The 23,028-nt window shown below is 58.3% G+C and overlaps 1 protein-coding gene across 2 annotated transcripts in view; it reads left to right on the top strand.

The window, feature by feature from the left end:
* The first annotated feature begins 217 nt into the window (after positions 1–217).
* The window catches only part of INPP5A (inositol polyphosphate-5-phosphatase A), a 180,996-nt gene continuing 158,185 nt past the window's right edge, over positions 218–23,028 (top strand). The window contains exon 1 of one of the 2 annotated variants that reach the window (XM_020280789.2): positions 218–435. In XM_020280789.2, coding sequence (XP_020136378.2) covers positions 361–435 — 75 coding nt within the window. In that variant the 5' untranslated portion in view covers positions 218–360. The remainder of the gene's footprint in view (positions 436–23,028) is intronic. The other variant, XM_020280788.2, reaches the window with a different exon arrangement.

Below are 23,028 nucleotides of genomic sequence, written 5' to 3'. Positions count from 1 at the left end.
GGCCCCGCCCCGCCCCCGCAGGCCCCGCCCCTGGCGCAGGCCCCGCCTGGCCCGGCTCCGCGGGGCGGGACTCGCCCTCAGCCCGAGTCGGCGGCGGCTGCGGGAACTTTCCCGGCGGGGCTAATGGCTGCGCGCGGGCCGCTGTGAGGCGCGGCGGCGGCGGCGAGCGAGCGCGGGGCCGCGGAGCCGTGAGCGAGCGAGCGCGAGGCCGGAGCCCCGGCCAGGCCCGGCCCGACCCGCCGGCCCGCGATGCGCCCCGGGGCCGCCCCCCGGCGCAGCTGACGCCGCGGCCCCGCGAGACCCCGCCGGCCCCGGAGGAAGCGCCGCGCCGCCTGCCCAGCGCCCGCGCCGCCCGGCACGATGGCGGGGAAGGCGGCCGCCCCGGGCACCGCGGTCCTGCTGGTCACGGCCAACGTGGGCTCGCTCTTCGACGACGTAAGTGCGGCCGCCACAGGCCGGCCTCACCCGGTCCCGGTCCCGGCCCCAGCCCCGGCCCCGGCCCTCACCCGGCCCCGGCTCCACAGACCTCACACCCCAACCCGCTGACCCGGCCCTGACCCTGCTTGAGCGCGGGCCCTGGACCCCTGGGCCCCAGGCCCCCAGAGGGATCCCCAACCTGTGGACCCGGGTCCTGAACCCTGCTTGAGCCCAGGCCCTGGACCCTTGGGCCTCAGGACCCCAGAGGGATCCCTAACCTGTGGACTCGGGTCCTGAACCCTGCTTGAGCTCTGGCCCTGGACCCCTGGGCCCCAGGCCCCCAGAGAGATCCCCAACCTGTGGACCCGGGTCCTGAACCCTGCTTGAGCCCAGGCCCTGGACCCTTGGGCCTCAGGACCCCAGAGGGATCCCTAACCTGTGGACCCGGGTCCTGAACCCTGCTTGAGCTCTGGCCCTGGACCCCTGGGCCCCAGGCCCCCAGAGAGATCCCCAACCTGTGGACCCGGGTCCTGAACCCTGCTTGAGCCCAGGCCCTGGACCCTTGGGCCTCAGGACCCCAGAGGGATCCCCAACCTGTGGACGAGGGTCCTGAACCCTGCTTGAGCCCAGGCCCTGGACCCCTGGGCCTCAGGTCCCCAGAGGGATCCCCAACCTGTGGACCCAGGTCCTGAACCCTGCTGAGCCCAGGCCCTGGGCCCCCAGACCCTGATCCTTAACCCTGAGCCTGAAACCTCAAACTCTGAGCCCTGGATCCTGGACTGTCAACTCCGAGACCCTAAATCCCAGGGCCCTGACCCTTGAGCCTAGAACCCCAGACCTCTGCCTCTCAAGCTCCAGACCTCAGTCCCCTGCCCTGATCTCAAGCCTGGAACCTGAAGACTGGGTCCCTGGATCCCTGAATCCCAGCCTCCAAACTCTGGCTGCTGAACCCTAATGCCGAAACCTTGCCTCTGAACCCTGTCTTCAAATCCCGACAGGAAAACTCCAGTCCTTGAATCCTCCCAGTGCTGACCCCTGTTCATGGTGCCTGGAACCCAGACCCCAGAAACCCAGTCTGTGGCATCAGATCCCAAACCCAGCCCCACCTCTGATTCCTGAACCCTCATCCCCAGACCCCTGGCGCTGGCCCTGTCTTCAACCCTGGCCCAGAACCTTGGCCTCAAACCTCTGTCTTGAGTCCCTGAACCCTGGGACATAACCACAGATCCTAACCCCAGAACTGATTCTGAACCCTGTCCCTGGTCCCTTAACTCTGAATTCTAATTCCAGAACCTCAGCCTTCAAACTTGGTCTCTTGCCTCCCAAACCCAATCTAGCCCAACCCTAAACCCTGAATCTCAACTCAAACCCAAACTCCTAGCCCAGAACCCCTGTCCTGGGCCCCTGAACCTGGACCCTACCCCAGACTCCCCCACTGTCCCCCTCCCAAACTCCTACCCCTAAATTCTGAACCTTAGCCCCTAAACCTGGGCCTTGAGTCCTGGGCCCTGAACGCTGGTCCCCACATCCCAGATACAGCTTCTGACTTCTGATCCTGGGCCCCCGACTCTGGGCCCCGGACCTTGGCCCCATATGCCTGGGTGCTTGCCTCTCTTATTTGTGGCCGGCCGACTGAGCAGGGCTCATCGTGTAGGGTACCCTCGTCTTACCCTGTAACTTAGTACCTCTTTTTCTTAAATCGGGGAGTCTGTTGAAAGCCCAGAGAACTTTGCATTTCTTATATATTAAAGAAAAAGATGCAGAAAAGCTCTTCAAGACCAAAAAAGGGATGCTAACTGCCTGAGGCCTCCGCCTTCTAGGGCTGCCCCTACCCAATCGCAGTCCCACCTGAAGCGAGGTGGTGTCTCTGGGGAGACAGGGAGCCCAGGCCCAGGGCACTGGGAGCTCCCAGAGGCAGGCCGAGGCTGCCCTAGTTCAGCGTCTCAGCCACGGTGCCACCCCGCTGTTGGTGCTTACACTGCCAACCCAAATAAAGCAGAATGCGGCTCCAAGTGGCACAGATGGAGCTGCGGAGCCACGTACCTCCCTCCCTCCCTCCCGAGGTGGACGGCTTGGTGCAGTGCCAGTGTTGTGATGGATGTGTGCCGCTGATACAAGCACACTCTAGATTTCAGAGAAGGATCTGGGTCTTTGCCGGCGGCAGGCATGGGCGCAGTGTGTCATTAAGCTAAGTTCAGGCACAGGCTGGGTTTGGTTTTTGTTAATAAAAGTAGGCGCTATTTTGTGTTCTCTTTTCTTTGACTTGTGAGCACCGTGTATCATACTCACCTGGAGATGAGCTCTTTTCCCACGGACTTTGTTACGGCAACTTTATCTAGTTTCGTGTTTGGTAATTTTCTGCAGAAGTGCCTGCATGGGTGTGTGCCTGTGTGTTTAGCATTCTATTCTAGGCTCTCCAGTAACATGTCGCTATAGCATGGTTGGTTCAGATGATTCAGACCCACTGGCTGTGGCTTCAAAGCCTCAGAAATGTCAGGAAAATGAAGCCTGGTGGGGCATTTTAGTCTCAAAGGGAAAAAAATTTTGCTGTGCAAACATTCTTTCCAGTAATCTTTAATTCTGAGTTCTAGCATTTTTGCTGGGTTTCAGCTGTATACATGTATTTCTGTCTGTTGATATTAAAATGGTAACTTAATTCACGTGTGTTGAGCAGCATGTTTTCCTGCATTGTCACTCTTTCTAAGGCTGTGTGGAATTCTGCATTACGTTTACACCTAGAAGAACACATGTTTTAGAAAACAGTAAGCAGGTTAATCCTGCAAGATGTGTCCTGAGTGAGGGGTAAGTAGAGAAGCACCTGTCAGGTTTATTACTGTGTGGGGCGCAGCTCCCAGGGGCAGGAGCTGCCCCCTCTGGTGGCCTGCGTGAAGCTGGGGCACCAGGTGGAAACAGTCAGTCATTTCCGGTCGGGGCCTCCTTCCTGGGTTCGGGTTTGGGATATGGTGCTTGTGGGATAGATGCTTGGCCTGTGAAAGCGAGTTCTTGGGTGAAGTGCTTTTTAGTTCCTTGGTTTGTATTAATGGTAGATTTCAGAAGCTCTGCTTCGTGACTCTGTTTGCCTTTGCGAGACACGTGCCCCTGTTGCTGAACATGCTCTGCAGAGGGCTGAGGCCCGTGAAGGAATTCTCTCTCCTTTGCTTCCGTCGTCTCAGAAACCAACTAACTCCCAGCTCCGACAGTGGCCAGTGCACCAGCTGCTTCCTCGGGGGGTCGCTGTTCCCAGGAGGAAGGTGTCTGAACCTGAGACAGATGTGCTGGCCGTGGTGAACACCGTTTTCCTTTTGTGCACAAGGGACAGGTGGTTCGCTTTTGTGCAGTTTTGAACGTCTCCCCTCACAAGCCCCCTCGTCCTCCCCACCTGGAGGTCAGCCTCTGGCTTGCCGCCAGCGTGCACCCGAATCGTTTGTCCTGGGCATCCTGGGATCAACACGATGTTTTGTTCGTCACCGCTGCTGGCCTCGTTTTGTCCCCAGGACACCATGCTGCAGTCTGCTGAGCTGTCCCTCTGAGGATTGTCCCAGTTCCTTCTAATGCTTTGATGCAGAGACGGCGTTGCGGTAAATGCCTCACAACACATGGGTCTTCAGGCTTCTCTCCCTCACGTTCTGAGACTTACGGAGGGCCCAGAGCGTCCTTGTTCACGTAGGCCTTAACTCCAGCGTTTCCCGTGTGGAGGTTGAAGCTGAACTGTTGGAGGACAGGAACACATTGTGCACACGGCAGGGGTGACGCCTCCACACGCCACGTGCCCTCTGCGAAGCCCCCCCCCCCCACTGGGGAGAGAAGGAGAATGGGAGGGAATCACTTCGTAGTACTGTGAAAATAGTTTGACTCAGGTCACCCTGTGAAAAGGTCTCCTCGGCCCACACGCTGGGACCTCTGTCTGGACTGGTGACCCTCCCACGTCTTCCTGCACATCTCCCCGGGCCTAGAAGTGGCTGGGGGTGCCCGTCCCCCTCCCAGGTTTGTCGCAGTGCCTGGGGGGCTGCCCTCAGTGAGTCCTGTGGCTGCTCTTTAGTTCCCAAATCAGGTTCCTGCTGTCACTGCCCACTAGCCGGCCAAGGGCTGGTGGTGGGGGGGGGTCCCACACCTACCTCTTTCGCTTGCTGTGGCCGGTTGGACAAGCGAGTTCTCTGGCCTTTGCTGCCTTACGTTTATATTAGGGGTGAACCAAGAAGTGAACTCTTGCCGGCTGTGGTTTCAGAGCTTGGTCCCACCCCCACATAGACAGTTTCTCTGGGAGGAGACTTAGGCCAGCGGTAGGGTCCCGAGGGAACAGCTGGCTCCGGGGTGCCTGCTCGGTCAGCTCCTGCGCAGCCCTGCCCTCTGCCTGCTGCACACCCGTGGAGCGGCAAGGGGCTTGGTAAGGGGCCGTCAGCAGGGACTGAGGGCCTTCCCACCCGCAGGTGCTCCTGAGCCCCGGGAGCGTACAGCGGCGACCTCGGGGTGGGTGTCCCCCTCTCCTGGGACTTCAGTGTTGCCCTCGTTTCTAGATGGTTCTGTCACCGTCCAGGGTCCTACAGTTTCTTCCACTTTGAAAACGCTGAAGCCCCATCCCCTCCAGCCCTACTGCGTGTCCTAGCCCTGCTCCCAGCAGTCCCCCGGCCTCAGCCCGTTACAGGGGCCCCGTGCGGGCAGCGCCCAGCGGCGTCCTCTGTCTGGCTCCGTGGACTCCTGTTCCAGGACTCTGTCTGGCAATGGCTCTGCGGAGGCAGAGTCCACACACAGAACTCTCCACACGCGGTACTCTCCACACGCGGCACTCTCCCACTTGAAGGGTGCAGCTCGTCGGTTTATGGTGTAGGCACAGGGTGGGCAACTGTCAGCACAATCAATTTAGAACGTCTTTATCACCTCGGAGGAGACCCTGTACGCATAACCCCCCGCCGACACCCTAGCCTGACAGCCGCCAGTCTACACCCCGCCCTGTGGATTTGCCTGCCTGAGTGTGACACGGAGGGGCATCGTGAGAGCCCTTTGCATCTGGCGTCTTCCAGCAGGCACAGCGTTTGCCAGGTGCATCCACAGCGCAGCCTGCGCCCGCCTCCTCCCTCTTTACGGCCGAGGGACACTCGAGTTGTAATGTGACCCGTTTTGCTTTTCATCCCCCCGGTGATGGGTTTTGGCTGTTCCCACTTTCCGATTATTGTGAACAATGTGCTGCGGTGACACGTTTTCAGTTCTGTTGGCTGTGCCCGATCCTGGCGTGGCCAGCTGTGGTAACCCCATGTTTAACCCCACGAGGACCCGACCATGACCTCCCACCAGCATCGTCTACCCCAGCACTTGTTGTTATTTGTCTTTTTTTCAAAGACGTTTTCCTTAGCTTCCCGGATGCTCTGTCTTTGGTTCTCCTCGCCATTCCTCTCCGTGTCAGGGCACCCTGGGCCACCCGCCTCTGGCCACACTCACTTCCTGGGACGTCACCCAGGTGGCTCTAAGTGCCTCTCTGCACAGTGCCGCTGTTGGGGAGAAGAGCTCGGCCGGGACGCAGCGCGCAGGGGCCGCCAGGGAAGCCAGTGTGGAGCCTCGCTCTGCGCAGGAGGGTGGAGGCTTCCTCACTTCATAAGTGGCCTCTCTTCTGGTCCTGGGCGCGGGGCAGGCTCCCTGAGGCCCAGCAGGGGCCCTCTCAGGCCCCTGGTCCCCCTGCGATGGCCCGAGGCCGGACGCGCCTCAGCATTTTCTTTATTTTTTTGCCATTACCCCTTCTGACTTGCGATCTCAGTGCACTTTCTCCCTGAGAATTGTGAGATTTGCCCGAGTTTGTGTTTGCCCGAGTTTGTGTTAATAAGGTAGGGGTCCTCTCGTCCCCCAGGGTGGTGAGATTAACTGAGTGGAGGTTCCAGCTGATTACAGGTCACGGCCTGAACGCCTCCTCCCCCTCGCAGACAGCACTTCAGGTCTGCCCTTGGTGGTGTTGGGCATGCTGATGTGAGCCCGGCAATCACCTGTTTCCCCGGCTGGGCTGCTGGGGTGGTTGTGGACTCGGCCTCTGTTCTCTGCTCACAAGCTCCCGTCCTCCGTGTGTTTCTGTTTTCGTCACCTCTAGAGGTGTTGGGGAGAGAGTTTAGATTTCTGGGGGCTGTAGTGGGGCTTCTTTGATGAAACGTTAAATGTTTCTTCTGTTTTGATCTGTTGGACAGCCCCGTGAGAATATTCACACTTAGGGTTTGTGTCCACCACCTCTCAGTCCAGACTGCTCTGAGAGTCGCCTCTGGCCGGTGTCGCCATGAAGTGCCCTTCCGCGTGGAGGGCAGGGCCCACGCGTGCGCCTCCCGCAGCAGGCGGAGCGAGGAGGCGGGGCCCGCCCTGCTCCCAGAGGTCTCTGCTTGTGATGGGTTCAGGGAGGAGGCTGTGCTGGGGGCATTTCCATGGGCTGGGGCCGATTTGGAAGTTACAGAACCCAGACCCAAGCCCCGTGCCCTTTCAGAGCCCCCCGTGCAGGGGCTGGAGTGCGGGGGGAAGGCTTGGGGTGTCGGGGGGAGTCTTTGATGGGCGGGAGCTGACGGGAGCAGTGGGGTGGCTGCACTGGGGGGAGCCACGTGTCCCTGAGCAGTGGCTCCCTCAGTGGCAGCCTCAGAGTGGCTCCTGGTGGCAGGTGGGCTCCATCCAGCAGTGGGTCCGGGCAGGTGGCCGCTTGGCGCCCCTCCTTGGCCCTGTAGCCCGCCTGCCTCTCAGCTCTGAGCTCATGCTGCGCTTCCCTGCTGCTTGCGGGCGTGCCTTTCTGGTGTGCTCATGGGAATAGCTGCGGGGCCTCAGGGAGGAGAGGTGGCAGGGAGAAGGCACGCTGTCCCCAAAGCAAGTGTGGATGTGACTTGAGTTCCACCTTCTGCTCACTTGAGCTCACTGGGACACTTGGGACTCTCCAGGGACGGGTGGGAGAGGAGCGGTGCCCAGAGGCCCCCAGGCCCAACTGCTCGCCCTGGCCCAGCTGCTGGTGCTGCCAGGCCCCTGGACGCTCCTCCCGCTGTGGCTGGAGCCGACCGTGCCCCTCTGCTGGTGGCGGCAGTCCCACAGAGAGCAGGAGCGGACTCTGAGCCGCCGGCCCCTCCAGGCTCTCTTTGGGAGACCAGATCAGATTTGAAGGTGCATTTACATCTGAGAAGTGGGGTGACTCTTCACTGGACTCTTCAGAAAGGGCGGTGCTGAGCTGGCCCACCCCAACTGTCGGGCTCCCTGCAGGGTTTGGGATAATCCTGCAAACTCGCAGATGCTGACGGGAAAGCCGTACGGGCTTCCTATCTCCACAATGCGCACAGACAGCTCAAGTGCAAAAGCAGCGCGAGGGCCACCCGGCCATCTTCTGCTGTCAGGCTTTAATTCAGGAAAGCGAATCGGGGAATTTGCGTGAATTGGAGCCGGAGGATTTAGGGGTCACCTGTGTGCGCCCAGCCTGCGGGGGTCCCTGCCTTCCTCGTGGTGCCGTGGCTTTGTGAACGCACATGTTTCCGGCCATTGCGGGGCCTCTTGTTCTGGGAGTGTCTGGGGACCCGTGACTTCTTTAGTCAGGTTTCTGCCCCGCGTGGCCGTAGCGTGCTAAGGGCACGGGTGGTGCCTGTGCTGCTCGCACGGCTTACTCTTCACCTTGGAAAGGCTTGTTTGGGGAGACGGCAGTGGCGCTGGAAGGGGTCCGCTGGGCCCTCAGCACGTCGTGCGCAGGCGTGTGTGCGCTGCCGGCAGAGGCCGAGCTCGGCTGTGGCCGTGTAGCTGCGTGACCCAGGATGACACGGGCTGTCCAGGGCCCCTGACAGGCTGGGCGGGTGCTGGTTCCGGGCCAGGCGGGGTGGCGGGGCGCCCAGTCCCAGGGCCGGTCTTGGTGCTGCACAGTAGAGGTTTCCCAGCTGGCGATGGGCCCGAGTGTCGGGAAAGCAGGCCAGTGTCACTGCAGGTGCAGCAGAGGCTCCTCAGGTTTTGTTTCCCTTCGGTGAGTGAGAATAAATGCACCTCATTTCCAGGAGCACCGGCCTGTGTCAGCCGTTTCTTGAAGTGAGTCGTGACCCACTGGTTGGTCACCAGACCTTGGCCAGTTGTCTTCTTGGGCACAAGAACCCTCTTTAGGGTGGGGAGGTGACAGTGGCTGGGAGCACTCCCTCTGCTCCACCCATGAGGGGTTAGCAGGGTTGCCCTGGGCTGCCAGGCGGCTCTCCCACACTCCTGCCCTTACTGCAGCCACTCTGATTGTCCAGGGCAACTCTGCCCGGGAGCTCCTGGCACTATAGAGCCCACCCAATCCCCACTGGGCCTATCCCACTTCCGTCTGTCTACACCTGGCTCCAGCCTCCACACTGGACCTGCCCCCCCCCCCCCCCCCCCCCCCGTCTATACCAGTCACCATCCTGGATCTGCCTCTCCTCCATTTATATCCCCGTCCCCACCCTGGACCTGGGTCAGGTGTCACCCAGTGTGTGGACTTGAGTCTGGTCCCTGTTTGCTGTGCAGCGGAGTTGAGAATGAGTCCTGGCCTGCAGGCCCATGTTCTGGGCCTCGGGCGTCCTTTCCTGGTCCCTTCCTTGCATTCTCTCTGAGTAGCTGGTCTCTATCCCGGGAGCCAAGAGATTTAAGAACAGAAGATGTGGCTTTGGTCTGAGTCTCCATGGCAGGGAATTCCACCCTTGGTGCCCAGCAAGGGGCTGCACGCTGGGTCCTTGTTGAGTGGGAGCAGGAGCGGGAGTGGGCCTCAGCTCTCACCCGACGTGGGACCCTGGTGGTGTTCCACCTCAGCCTGCCTGTTTGGGCGTCAGGGAGCAGGAATTGCACCTCGGTGGCCAGTGCTTTGAGGCCCCCGGCCATGGGGCAGGGGTGAGGTGCTGGTGCAGGCAAACAGTGCTCCCCAGAGGTCCTCCCTGCATCCTCTTCCTGGGGGCATGGCCACTTGGTGGTAGGCTGTAGCCGCGCCTTCACATCTGTCCTCGGGGCCTGGTCAGGGGTCGAGCAGCGCTTGTGGGCTGCTTGGGTGGTTGCGGAACTGGTTGGCGAGCCTGGGCTTACCTGCCTGTGGCTAGTGGTAGGCGGAGGGGAGCTTGCCCTGGCAGTGTGGCTGTCACACCCCTTCCCACCTGCTCCCACCTGCTCCCACCTGCCTGGTGCCCAGGGCTCCTGGAAAGCTTCATAGCAGTCCTGGGTTTCCTTCCTGGCCCTCCTGGCCTCACCTGAGTCCTGCTGCCTGGACAGGACATGGTTTTTCATGTCTTCATGCCCTGTTTAAGAGGTCTTTTTTCCAAGGGTTCCTCCTGACCACCTTGCCTTGCAGGCAGAATCTTCCTCCTCCTCTTCTGGGCACAGCCCCCGTGCCCCCTTCCCTCCCCTAGTCAGTCAGCTCTTGTCTCTGTCCCGTCACTCGTGGTGTCAGCGTGGCAGTGCTACATCACAGCCTGCTCAAGTGTGGCAGTGGCCTTAAGAGGCAGGGGCCCACGGTGGCTTTATTTGGGGCTCTGAGTGGGTGTGGGTGCAGGGTGGGCATGGATGGAGCCATAAGGGGGCCTGGTGTCCCTGAGCCTTGGTGGCTCTCAGGGCCACAGTCACCTGTCAGAATGTCAGGGGGTCCCGGGGAGGGGACATTTTGGACAGTTGGACTCGCAAGGCTGGGCCAGGCCTTGAGTCTCCTTGCACGGGTGACACTGGTGTTGGCAGTGCTTGGCCTTCACGGGCGCCCTGGGGACAAGCGCGGTCAGAGCCGCTCTGGGTGGTCAGTGGAAAGCTCTGTGGGTTCCTGGGCTCTAGTTTGTTCTTTCCTTTCACTTTTAGCAGTTTTATCGAGGTGGAATTAGAGTGTCATACAGCATCCGGTGATCAGCACGACTCAGTTGTGGACACTCCCTCCCCACGGAGCCCGCCTTCCTTGGGCCTGCTGCACCCTCCACTCTCTGTCTTTAGAATTTTGCCTTGACCAGGGGTTCCGTGTTGCAGAGCCATGCGGTCTCTGGTTGTCACGTGTCTGGCTTCTCTCGGTCAGTGTGATGCGGCGTTTTCAGGGTTCGCGGCAGCTCGGCACGTGCTTGCTGGCGGTGGTCTCCTGCCTGTGGGCACAGTTTGTCTCCTCTTCACTAGTGGACGGGCACGGGGGGATGCTGTTTGTGATGGTGACATGTCCACGTGGACAGGCCCTCAGTTGCCTGGGGCTGGGCCGTGCGGTCAGTGTGTGAGACGCTGTTGTTCCACGGCCGCCTCACCGGGGGCAGCACCTGCTGGGGGGAGAATCCCCACGACTGGCAGCTGCGTTTCTTGAGGTTATACTAGAAGTACCTGGCCATGAGCTGGGGGTTCAGACTTCTCGGTGGGCAGCTGGGTTCTCCTGGCCCAGGCTCACTGGCCGCAGGACATGTGCTGCGGGACGGCTGGGGTGACGGACAGCGCTGGGGCAGTCCAGCCATTTCGGCGTTAGGGCCGGAGACGCTAACTTGCTCCTGTTTCTCCACTTGGGGAAACGTTGACCTTGTGTGAGACTGGGGAGGTGACTGGGCTGCCAGGCATTAAGGGGCCGTGTTTGCTGGCCTTGTTTCCCCTTCTGTGGCCTGGCCTGTCAGACCCTTGGCATGGCAGGGGCTGTTTTTTATGTAGTTTTTTCGAGACAGGGTCTGGCTCTATTGCCCAGGCTGGAGTGGAGTGGCACCGTCACAGCTCACTCAGCCTCGAATTTCTGTGCTCAAGTGTCCTCCTAACACCTCTGCATCCCAAGTGCTGGGACTCCAGGCGTGAGCCACTGGGCCGGCTGGCAGGGGCTGTTTTGCCAGACCCAGTGGTTGTCTCTTTGCCCACCGGCAGCAGTTGGCCTTTGCGGTGGTCCTTGGGTATGCAGCCCTCCAGGATTGGGCCTGGCCATGCTTGGGGACTCTGCAGCCACCAGGATGGGCTTGGAAGGGCTACACTGAGGTCCTCAGAGCAGACAAGGGTGGACGAGGTCCCGAGGATGAGCCTGGTGGGCAGTGGCCCTGACTCCAGCTCCGAGCACCCTCCCTGGCCTGCCTTTCGGGGTTTTGGGTGACTGTCAGTTGGCACCTGCTGGCCCTGTGAAATGTTGGAATGGACACTGTCCCCTGGCCGTGGTGCTCTGATCGTAGTGAGCCTGTGCCGAGACCTGCCCTGCTGGCTGCTGCTTCATCCACCGTCCTCCAAGTCTCCGGGAGCCTCGCGAGCTGCCGAACTGGAAGGACACTGAAGGGTCAGTGGACAGACGCACCCACCCAGCCCAGAGAGTCCCTCCGGGTGGTCCCAGGGCCCAGGCCCTTGTTGGGGTGTGTCGTGGGCACTTGCTTCCAGCCTGAGTGAGGAGCACGCGGCTGGTGTGTGTGATTTGGGTGGGTGGGGGCTCTCAGAGGGCTCGTTCCCTCAAGAGCAACGTCTGTCCAAGCGGCAGACAGACTCGTGAGGACACGCGCTCTGCCCTGTTTTCTCCTTCATCACTGACGGTTGTCAGATCTGCTGCAACTTCCTGTTTGCTGTAACGACCTCGCCGCCCCTGCGGCTGCAGCCGGGCGGTGCGTGTTGGGAGCTGCAGCGTCCAGGTGGAAGGCCTAGGCCGGGTGGGGGCTGGAGGGATGGGAGTGACCAGCAGGGAAACAAAAGCAGTGCCCCAGGGGGACAGATTCCGATGAGACCATCACCAGGACCACATCTCACCTATGTACTTGGCCCAGGAGAAGCCCTTCGGGGTCCTGGGGGAGTTCCCGCAGTGGGAGCTCTGTGCTGCACTTGGGGCCTCTCGAGGTCGCCCCTTGGGAGTTCCAGGTCCCCTGTGGCTGCTGTGCTGAGTCTGCAGGTGCGGGGGAGGCCGGGATGAAGGGAACCAGTGTTTGAGGTCTGCCTCGCCTAAGTATTTAGTGGAGTATTTGCTGGTGTAGGAAGTACTCTGAGTGCCTCGCCCAGAGGCAAACCCTCAGGGCCTCCACCTGCCTGGGCACTCAGCACCCTGTTGGGCCAGGATCTCTGCAGAATTTCTCTGCCTCTGCTGGGCACAGTGGCGGGGTGGGGTGGGGCACTGGGAGTGGCCCCCACTAGGGCTGCATGCCTAGCCAGACCCCCGGGATTGGCTTGTCTCAGCTGGGGGTGTCTGCAGCTGCAAGCCTTGGCAGGGCTCAGGGGAGGGCCGCATGGGGGGAGAGAGGCTGAAGGCTGGAGGAAGGGGACAGGCACAGTCTCAGGGTGCAGAGCCAGGGTGTCCTCTGGCTGCAACCTGGAGAGCTGAGGAGGAGGAGGAGCATGTGGGGTGGGGGCATGGAAAGAGGGGCCCAAGGTGGCCCTGGGAGCCCATAGGCCGGAACCGTGGTCCCTTGGACTAGTCGACAGTGCTTTGCAGGGCATCCCTCCTTCACCCCACAGCTGGAGGTGGGCCATGTTCCACCCTCACAGGCAGAGCGCCGTGTGCACCGGCAGCGGCCTCCTGCTCTGGTCCCTGAGCAGCCCTGGCTCCGGGCTCAGAGGAAACGAGGGAATCCACTCAGTGACTCAGATGGCTTAGGGCACTCAGAGATGCTCTGGCCGTGGAGGCCACAGAGGCCTCCTGGGTGCTGAAGGCTCAGAGGCCCAGAGCCGATCGGAGAAGTAAGGACTGCGTGGCTCCTGGGGCCTCTGCCAGATGGGAAATGGGAGCTGAGCCTGCCTGGGACACTGCGTGGCCGGGGTGGCTGGTGTGGCTGATTGTGCCTAGGCCCTGCTCTGTCCTGGCATAGGGGAGGCAGCTAGACCCTGGTCTCTCACATCACTGACCCCAAGAGGCTCAGACAAATCCCAGGGCCAGGTGCCAGTGGCCCGTTGTGCATTTCAGCTGGAGCGTCAAGGCTCTAGACGTTGATCATGGCGCCCTGGGTTCTCTCTCCTGGCAGAGTCACAGGTGAAGGCTGCCGAGTATCTTTGAGCTTGCAGGTGGCAGACCCAGAGCCCCAGCTGCGTGGGTCTGGCCTGGTTGTGCTGCTGTAACATGGAGGAAGTGGACAGTAGATTGAGTCTTGGCCCTTGATAGCCTGTGTGGGACTTTCCTAAAGTGTCTGAAAGGAGGAAGGTTCTGGCCGAGAGCATGGGACCCTGCTAGTGCCTGTTACCCTCCCCTCTGTCCTTCCCATCCTTCAAAACCTTGGGTTTGCAGGGGGTGGTCTGCAGGGGGTGGTCTGTAGAGGGATAGTCTTCAGGGGGTGGCCTGCAGAGGGGAGGTCTGCAGAGGGGTGGTCTGCAGAGGGGTGGTCTGCAGAGGATGGTCTGCAGGGGGTGGTCTGCAGGGGGTGGTCTGCAGATGGGATGGTCTGCAGAGGGGTGGTCTGCAGGGGGTGGTCTGCAGAGGGGTGGTCTGCAGAGGGGATGGTCTGCAGAGGGGTGGTCTGCAGAGGGGAGGTCTGCAGAGGGGTGGTCTGCAGAGGGGAGGTCTGCAGAGGGGTGGTCTGCAGAGGGGAGGTCTGCAGAGGGGTGGTCTGCAGGGGGGAGGTCTGCAGAGGGGTGGTCTGCAAGAGGGGAGGTCTGCAGAGGGGAGGTCTGCAGAGGGGAGGTCTGCAGAGGGGAGGTCTGCAGAGGGGTGGTCTGCAGAGGGGAGGTCTGCAGAGGGGTGGTCTGCAGAGGGGTGGTCTGCAGAGGGGTGGTTTACAGGGGGTGGTATGCAGGAGTTGTTCTTCAGGGGTGGTCTACACGGGGTGATCTGTAGAGGGATGGTCTTTAGGCGGTGGTCTGCAGAGGGGTGGCCTGCGGAGGAGGAGGCCTGCAGGGGTGGGTCTGCAGGGGGTGGCCTACAGGGGTGGTCTGCTGAGTGCTGCTCAAGCCTTTCTGCGATCAGGGGTCTCGAGTTTGAATGCAGCGAGTGTATCAGCCTAGGAAACCAACATATACCACGCTTCGGGATCGTAATGGGGACGGGTTGCGTGTTGTGTCAAGTGAACGTAGGGTGTGTACAGGACAGGAGAAGTAACAGCAAATAGCAGGTGTATTTGAAAACAAAATTGTGATTACTGGTTGCTATACTGAATAACTTTAGAACCAAAAGGAATTCTTTCCTCAGGATTGCTACTGGAAAGTGAAGTGCGAGTGGGTGTCCCACAGAAAAATTAAACCAGAAAAGGGAAAGAAAAGAAAGGAGAACAAACCCTAAATTTACTCCCAAAACATGGTTTGTTTTATTTGTTTTTGCTGTGATTGCTGGTCAGACACACCTAGTGGGGGCTGTAGCACACTGACTGCCACACTAGAAAAAAAGAATTTTCCTTGGGCCTATGGTGTTTTATTACGAAAATAGAATAAAAACTTTGAAAACAAAATGATCTTTTCTAATTTAATGGAAAATTTGTTATATTTTATTGCTCTGTGGGTGTGTGAGTTATAGGCAACTTGAAAAATAGTTCTCACAACTCCCTAGGTCAGGCGTCCTCTAACTTTGTCCTGGACATTTATCCGGCCCGCCGGGTATTTTTGCCGCCACTGCCTGTCCTGCTTAGCAGCCGACTCGTCCCGGGCCCATAGTGTGCATGTGTGGAATGTGCGCCGCACTCTCCAACAGCCCTCCAACGATCTGAGGGACAGGGAACTGGCCCTTGTTTAAAAAGTTTGAGGACACCTGCCTAGGTGAAGAGACATGTGAGTTACATATGCTTTATGAGGCCCTGGGCTCAAAACTACTGTGAGTTAAATACAACTCACATGGCAGTTACTGTGTTAGTAACTAGTATTTATCACTGTTGCAGTGGTTTGCTCTCTGTAGTTTTGGCCATTTGCCAAGGATGTGCATCCTCTCCCAGGTGGCTCCAAATCCACCCCACGGGCCCCCACCTGCTGGTGGCTGAGTTAGGGCTGGGGAGGAAAGTCGCCTTGGTTCATCAGGACCTGGAGGCCTGGCCAGGGCTGTGTCTGCAAACTCAGTGGGCCGTTTCTGCCTCTTCTAGCCAAGGGGATCAGACTAGATGCCATCGTCATCAACTAGGACGCGTCCAGCCACGAGCTCAGGAGCATCACCAGCTAGCAAGAGGCTGCCACGTGGGAGGTGCTTTTGGGGATGTGGTTTGGTGGCATGGCTGCTGTTGCCTCTCTTCATGCTTCATGCATCTTCTTCCCGTGTGTGGCTGCCGTCTCTGCCTGTTTGGGGAAAGGTGGGGGTCCTGCGTTGGCATGGCTACCATCTCTAGTGGGAGGACTGTAGCTGGTGTTGGGGCGGCAGTGGTCCTGGAGAGGGGAGGTGGTTTGTCCCGGGAGGTCTTTACTGATCTTATGTAAGAATGGGACATCTTGCTTCATCCCAGTTCAGGGACTACGTGTCTTGAACGTATCTTGGACAGGTTTGAGGCCCTGCCTGCTGGACAGCTGTGGGACCCGTGGTTTCCTTGTCACTGGTGTCCTTCCCAGAGTCCTTCTGCGCCTCCCGGGCTGCGTCCCCCTGCTGCTGCCTGTCTGTTCAGTTCTTGAGCTCGTTCTTTTCGAGGGCTGGGGAAAATCGTGCTTGTGAGTGAGAGTCATTTCTGATGGTTCGGGTATTATTTGGCATAGAAGTGTTTACGTATCAAGAGTATATTTTAAGTGGTTGGAAACTTATGATTAAAAATAAACAGACAAGCCGGGCATGGTGGCACATGCCTGTAGTCCCAGCTACTCGGGAGGCTGAGGCAGGAGGATCGCTTGAGCCCAGGAGTTTGAGGTTGCTGTGAGCTAGGCTGACGCCACGGCACTCACTCTAGCCTGGGCAACAAAGCGAGACTCTGTCTCAAAAAAAAAAAAATAAAAAAAAAAATAAACAGACACCCCCAGATGGGAGTGGGGTGGGAAGGAGGGAATTTCCGGGTGCCCCAGGCTCTGCCAGAGGCTGCCGGGCCCTGTTTTTATAGCTCCTGGAAGTGGGTGCAGTGGCGTTCCATGGGGTTATTCATCCACACAGCAGATGTCTGGTGAGCACCTGCTGTGTGAGTGGAAAGACTCACACTCCTGGGATCCTCCTGCCCGAGCCTTCTGAGTGGCTGGGACTATGGGTGTGCACCACCACAACCGGCTAGACTCACACTCCTGGGATACTCCTGCCCTAGCCTTCTGAGTAGCTGGGACTATGGGTGTGCACCACCACAGCCGGCTAGACTCACACTCCTGGGATACTCCTGCCCTAGCCTTCTGAGTAGCTGGGACTATGGGTGTGCACCACCACAGCCGGCTAGACTCACACTCCTGGGATACTCCTGCCCTAGCCTTCTGAGTAGCTGGGACTATGGGTGTGCACCACCGCAGCCGGCTAGACTCACACTCCTGGGATACTCCTGCCCTAGCCTTCTGAGTAGCTGGGACTATGGGTGTGCACCACCACAGCTGGCTAGGCTCACACTCCTGGGATACTCCTGCCCGAGCCTTCTGAGTAGCTGGGACTATGGGTGTGCACCACCACAGCTGGCTAGGCTCACACTCCTGGGATACTCCTGCCCGAGCCTTCTGAGTAGCTGGGACTATGGGTGTGCACCACTATAACCGGCTAGATTTTAAACTTTTTTTGTAGAGATGAGGCCTTGCTGTTTTGCCCCAGCTGGTCTTGAACTCCCGGCCCCCAGGGATCCTCCCAGCTTGGTCTCCCAAAGTGCTGGGATTACAGACATGAGCCACTGCACTCAGCCAAAAATGATTTTTCTTAATAAAATTAAAACTTGTAGCTATTTCTATAATATGATATTAAAACATGGGAATCAAGCATTCCCATTAGAGTCAGGGACAAGAGAGAAATATTCTGTATAGACGTGGTGGTTTAACATAGTTCCAGAGGCTCTAGATAGTGCAGTTAGCAATGAGGAAAGAGAAATACAGGTACGAATATTGAATATGGAATGAGGAGACACTGTTTGTAAATAGGGCTATGCATCTGGAAAGTGCAAGAGAATTTACTGAAAACATACAGTACACAATAAGAGAATTTAGTAACTTAATTACATAAAGTCGATAACATTCCTGTATACCCAACAATAGAGACCTCGTTTGTGAAAACAAGATGCGTAGGCATAAACGTACAAACGTGACCGGTGTCGGAAGACAACTTCGACACAGAAAGAGGACGGGACTGAGACGGAATACGTGCCTGCTTGTGAGCAGACTCGGTGGTTCAGAACCAGCAACTGCGGCTCATCTCCAGGTCCGACCTCTGGAAGCTCGTGGTGTCAGCCCGAGGCATGGGTCAGAGTCACGGCTGTTTGGCTGTCACCGTCCTGGAAGCTGGAGGAGCCAGCTCTTCCCTTCTGCCATCCCCTGCCCTCTCTGCAGGTGGCACTGTTCCTCCCAGGTGTGGCTGTCAGGTTCTCAGCACGCCCTGCAAGGGCAGGAGGCAAGCACACAGAACTCCCCAAACAACCCAAATGAAAACCCGCCTTTTCCGTGGGCAACTGTGAAAACCTTTTTATTTAGGAAAGGCTTTAGATTTGGTTCCTGTGTTCCCCTAGTAGGAACATCTTAGGTAACCATCGTATGTTTGTCAGAACTGGGACGTCACCACTGGCTCACTGCTTTGACCACACTTTATTTGGGTTTTGCCAGTTTTTTTTAAAGCCCACTTAACATGGTGTGATAAGGGTTGTGCCCGCTTTTCCACAAACGCCCTGTTCTGCCCCAGGGCCCTTCCAGGGCGCCACGCTGCCTTCGGTCACGCCATCTCCTTGGTCTCCTTGGTCTGTGGCAGTTCCTGCGTCCGTGACACTAGACAGAGTTTCGCTCTGCTGCTGGGTCAGAGTGCAGTCACGTGTTCGTCCGTGCTCCTCGAGCGATCCTCCTGCCTCCGCCTCCCAAGGTGCTAGGACTGCAGGCCTGAGCCACCGTGCCGCCCTGGCCAGGTGTTCTGTCGAGGGCCCCTGGGTTTGGGTTTGCTGGTGTCTTCCCGTTACCTGACTGGGGCCATGGGTTTTTGGGAAGAAGGTGCAGAGGTGAGCTGCCCCTCTCGCCCCGTCCCCTCAGGGCAGTGGAGCCCTTGTGGCTCAGTACCGGTAATGCCGCCCCCTTCACTTGGGCGGGTGGTGTCTGCAGCCTCCCCGCTGTCCAGGCCGTCTCCACGTCCCTACTCTGGTCGCTGGGGCAGGCCCCCAGGTCTGTCTCCACTCCCGGGGAGGGTGACGAGGCTCCACCTGGTGGCGCGTGCTATGTGGGGTTCTTCTGTAAGGAAGGTTTATCTCTCCCCAGCTTATTCGTCTGCTCAGTCACTGATTTCCAGCAGTGTGCACTGGTGGGGACTGACTTTACTCCTTGGGTTATGACCTGAGGCCGTGGTCATCTCGTTGCGCACGTTGCTCCAGCTGAGGCCACGGGAGTCTTTCAGGCGGGCACCCCAGTCAGGCACATCCTGTTGTCTCTCGGGCACTTGCTCTGGCGCTACGAGACTCCTCAGGCTCACCTGGCGTCTCCCCTGCCCTAGCCTGTGATCACCAGTTCTCTAAGGAGCCCTGGTATGTAAGAGATGGATGTTTGGAGACCTGGGTCTGTGCAGGTGGCTTATGCAGGCTTCCTGTGGGGACTCTTGCCATGAGGCATGACAGAGCTCCCTGCGCCCTGTCCAGTGCTGCTCACTCCCTGGTCACGCACCTGCAGGGGCTCAGATGCGCCCTGGCTCACCTCCTGGGCTGGGCACGTTTGTATCTGCACGCACCTGGGCTCTCTCCCCTGGGGTAACAGTGATGCCCTTTCAGATCTCCACGGCACTGTTTGGGATTTGACAGGCTTCTTTTAAAGTTTTCATGGGCAAATGAACTTCAGGCAGCAGCCAGGAAAATTCTGAGAGGGCAGCACGACAGGAGGAAGGCGTTAGCAGGCAGTAAATGCATCGTAAAGCCCTGGCAGGCAGACGACGCAGACTGGCAGCCTCTGGGAGGTAGCATTGGCGTCAGAGAAGGCAGTTTGCTCTCGGAGCATTTTTTTGGAACAGTGGGGGGGCCTTGGTGAAGAAATGAAGCTGAATCCCCTTCTCAGTCCTTACAGCAAATAGATTCTGAGGGGGTCACAGACTCACTGAATTTTATCGTCTGAGAAACTGGCAGTTGTAGAACACACCGTTATTTTCTATGTTTCTCAGAAAGGAGAAAGTAAACCACTGGCAAAATATAATTAAGAGGCGGTCTTTGGTAAGGTATATCTTGATTTCAGAAATGTGGAAAATTTGCATCTGAAAATAGATAAAATATAGTAAATATAAAAAGGAAAAAAAGAAACAGAAAGAGTCCCAAAAGAATGAAAATAAATATCTTGGCAGAGAGAAGGTCCTTCTCAGTAGCACACACAGCATATGCGCATGCGCGCGCACACGCACTTGTGTACACGCACACTCACGCACACGCTACACCCAGAGTCGTAATAGAGAAGTTCAGTAAGTTCATCCCACAGATATCTGCAAGTCTGGGACCCCCGGCACTGGGGCTCTGGGGAGAGGCCAGGGAGCAGAACAGAGCTGGGCTTTGCCCTCGAGCAGCTTGTATCGCGGCCGGATCTCAGACCTCGGACGTTCCCTCTTGGACGTTTGCAGCATCTATGTGGGCACACAGGCTTGGTGTGACTCCGAAGCTGCTTTTGCAACCCTGGCCTGAAGTCCCACTGATTCCAGCTTCTTATTTCAGTACTCAGTTATTTAAAACACATCATTTAATTCTCTCTAAATACAGAGTTACTTCAGGAAAGATTGAGTGTGAATTATAAGCTGCCCTTTTTCGAATTGGTCACTTAGTGCTCAAGTACCGCATCTGGCAAGGATTTTTAAAGCTTTTGGCTGCAACATCAGACATTCTTCCTGGCGTTCATCTGGTACCATCTGTGCAAGATACAGGTGAGGTTTCGTGTGCGTATTTCTCTAGGAGCTGTTTTCATGAGCTCTGGTAGTAAAGTTCCTTGAAATATTTCAGAAGTGCTTAGCGGAGATCAACAGAATTATTAATCTGTCTTTAATTAAAGCCTCAAGTTTTCCATTTGAAATAGATTATTAAGAGTTTTTGTGAAACAGTCGAAGCTAAGTTAATAAGGACTGAAATTTTATTGCCAAAAACATGTAAGTTTACTGCATGAATTTGCCAAGGAGGGGGAGATACAGATTGCAATGTTTTGTTCTTTTCGTGAAATTCTTTTAAATACTCATATAAATTCATTTTAACATGTCTGGTTAATTCCGGCCGTACAGTACATGGTGCTGAATTTCTATAGTCTATATATTTGTCTTTTAGATTGTTGATTCTCTGGTTAAAAATAATGAAAATTTTTATTTCACAAGGTTTATTCTGTGAGGATAACGTGATCTTATAGATGTTTCCTCATTGGTGACCTCGCATGTGCCCTGTCTGAGCTGCGAGCTTTCACGTGACCGTTCGTACTCACCTGGTAAACCCGGCCCCTCTGAGGACGCACCTGTGGGCACCTTTGTGTCGCTCGCTTCAGCGCTGGCTGTGCTGAGGGGCTGCATTTGGGTGGAGTGGAAGGTCTCTTTTGGATGTGCTGTAGCAGCTTTACCTGCTCGGGAAGGGACAGGTGGGCAGGGGAGGAGACGCTCTGGCCGTCCCTAGTCTCTGAGGCTGTTCCCTGCAGTCCTAGGACCCTGTGCGCTGGTGCTGACGTTCGTGCTGAGTCACCTGCGAACTCATGGGGAGAGTGTGGCGGTTTGGTCCCTGGTCTCTGAGGCTGTTCCCTGCAGTCCTAGGACCCCGTGCGCTGGTGCTGACGTTCGTGCTGAGTCACCTGCGAACTCATGGGGAGAGTGTGGCGGTTTGGTCCCTGTCTCTTCATTTTGGTGGTTTGCTTCTAATAAATTCTTGTATTTTTTTAAGTACCAACATACTTACATATTTTGCCAAAAATTTCAGTGCTACAACAAAAAAACCAGGGACCAGCCAAGCCGTTTGGAGGCAGTAGTGACTGTGTGTTTGGTGGTACTGACAGGGGCAGGGGGCGGGGACGGCCGGAGTTGTCATCCTACCACCGAGGCCTGGCCGTGCGGTGTGCGTGGAGGCGGTTTTTCTGCGCGCTGCCGCCGCGGCGCTGCCATGCTGGCTAGGTAGCGGCCGGCATGGTGGTCCTGGCCAGTGGGGGCTGAGGAATGAAGATGAGACGCCATCCTGCCCTGCCACCACCCACCCAGGCGGGGGTTGGGGGGAACCTTTCTCCAAACACCTCGTGTTGCTGGTCAGGTCCCGAGGGGGCGGTGCACGCGTGTCTGCCTGGCTCTGCCTGCTGCAGGCTCGGCCTCTGGCCTGGCCCTGACCAGCAGCCCCGGGACACAGCACGTGCTGGATGGGGAAGGACCAGAGACAGGTGGGGAGGTTGCTCAGCAAAGCCGACCCGGACGCTCTTGCCACGCCCTGGAGAGGGGCCCTTGGTGGGGAAGGCGCCTGATCCTTCTCACGCCTGCCACCCTCACTGCCTCGCTGGGCCTGCTGGGCCCTGTCCTCTCCCCACTGTGGGAAGGGTTCTCTCAGTCCCCGTGTCAGAGCTGAGGCCAGCCCCTGGGACAGGGCCCGGTGACCCTGCCGCATAACCCCTGCCACCCTGTGTGGTGCCGGGACTCTCGGGGCCCTCGACGGTGAAACCACCAACTTTGGCCTGAACCAACCACAAAGGAGCTTGGCTGGATTAATAAAAAGCATAACTAATGTCGCCGTGTCCTTCACATGCCAGGGCTGGCATGAGGACTGTGTGCACAGCGGCACTTCGCCCTCCCCACGGCCCTGGGACACGTGCTGCGTTGTCCCCTGTACAGATGGAGACCCCAGGCCCAGCATGAGGCCGCAGGGCCAGTGGCGCAGGAGCCAGGATGTCGCCCTGGCTAGCTTCCGTGTCCCTGCCTGCTGTGGCCGGTGGCGCTGGAGGCAGGTGGGCTGCAGCCACTCTCTCTGCTGTGGTCCCGACAGCTGGGCAAGGCCTGATGCCGCTGGATGCCGGGGTCTTTCGACACCTGTGGCGGTGGGTCCATTTCTCTGGATGCCGGGGTCTTTCGACTCCTGTGGCAATGGGTCCATTGCGCTGGATGCCGGGGTCTTTCGACACCTGTGGCGGTGGGTCCCTACCAGGAGACGCCGCAGCCTGGCAGGCGGTAACTCGGGGCAAGTCTGTAGAGGCCTCCTCTCACCTGCCCACGGGCACTGGAACTGTCACGCCTGGCACCAAAAATACAGTCAAGGAAAGATGTGACTTGGCCAGGGAGCCCGGCTGGGGACCCGCAGGGACCTCCATCTGGGTGTGCCCGGAGGCCAGTGTCGTCCTCACGACACCCGGCACCTGTTCTGATGCTGAGGGTAAGACGCTTTGGCCGTGCAGTCCTCCGGGCCATTCCGAGCACCCTCCTCAGCTGCGAGCTCCCTCAGTGCAGGGTGGGCGGGTCAGGAGCCGTGGCGCTCTGGCCTGAGAGCTGCTCAGAGAGGCAGTCCGCACGGCCACACAGCTTTCCCGCGGAGGCATGGCCGTTTCTGTGGTGGCCTCCGCAGGGTGTGCTGGTGCTGCGGTGTCACCCCGTCCTGGTCGGAAGGTGGGGTTTGCGACCCACATGAGTGCTTGTCACGTAGAGCACAGGTGCCGCCGTTCTCCGTGGGGTCGCGTCTGGCCTGCTCTTTCTGGCGTGTCTGGCTCCCACGAGGGACGTGACACGGCTTGTTAGCTCTCTGGTCGTGTCCTGGCTCGTGTGTGTCCTGGCTTTTCTTTTTAGCTTTT

The sequence above is a fragment of the Microcebus murinus genome, chromosome 14, assembly GCF_040939455.1.
Source record: "Microcebus murinus isolate Inina chromosome 14, M.murinus_Inina_mat1.0, whole genome shotgun sequence".
In the NCBI taxonomy this organism is placed as follows: domain Eukaryota; kingdom Metazoa; phylum Chordata; class Mammalia; order Primates; family Cheirogaleidae; genus Microcebus; species Microcebus murinus.
Note: the sequence above shows the minus strand (reverse complement) of the source record. Positions and strands in the feature narration are given on the sequence as shown.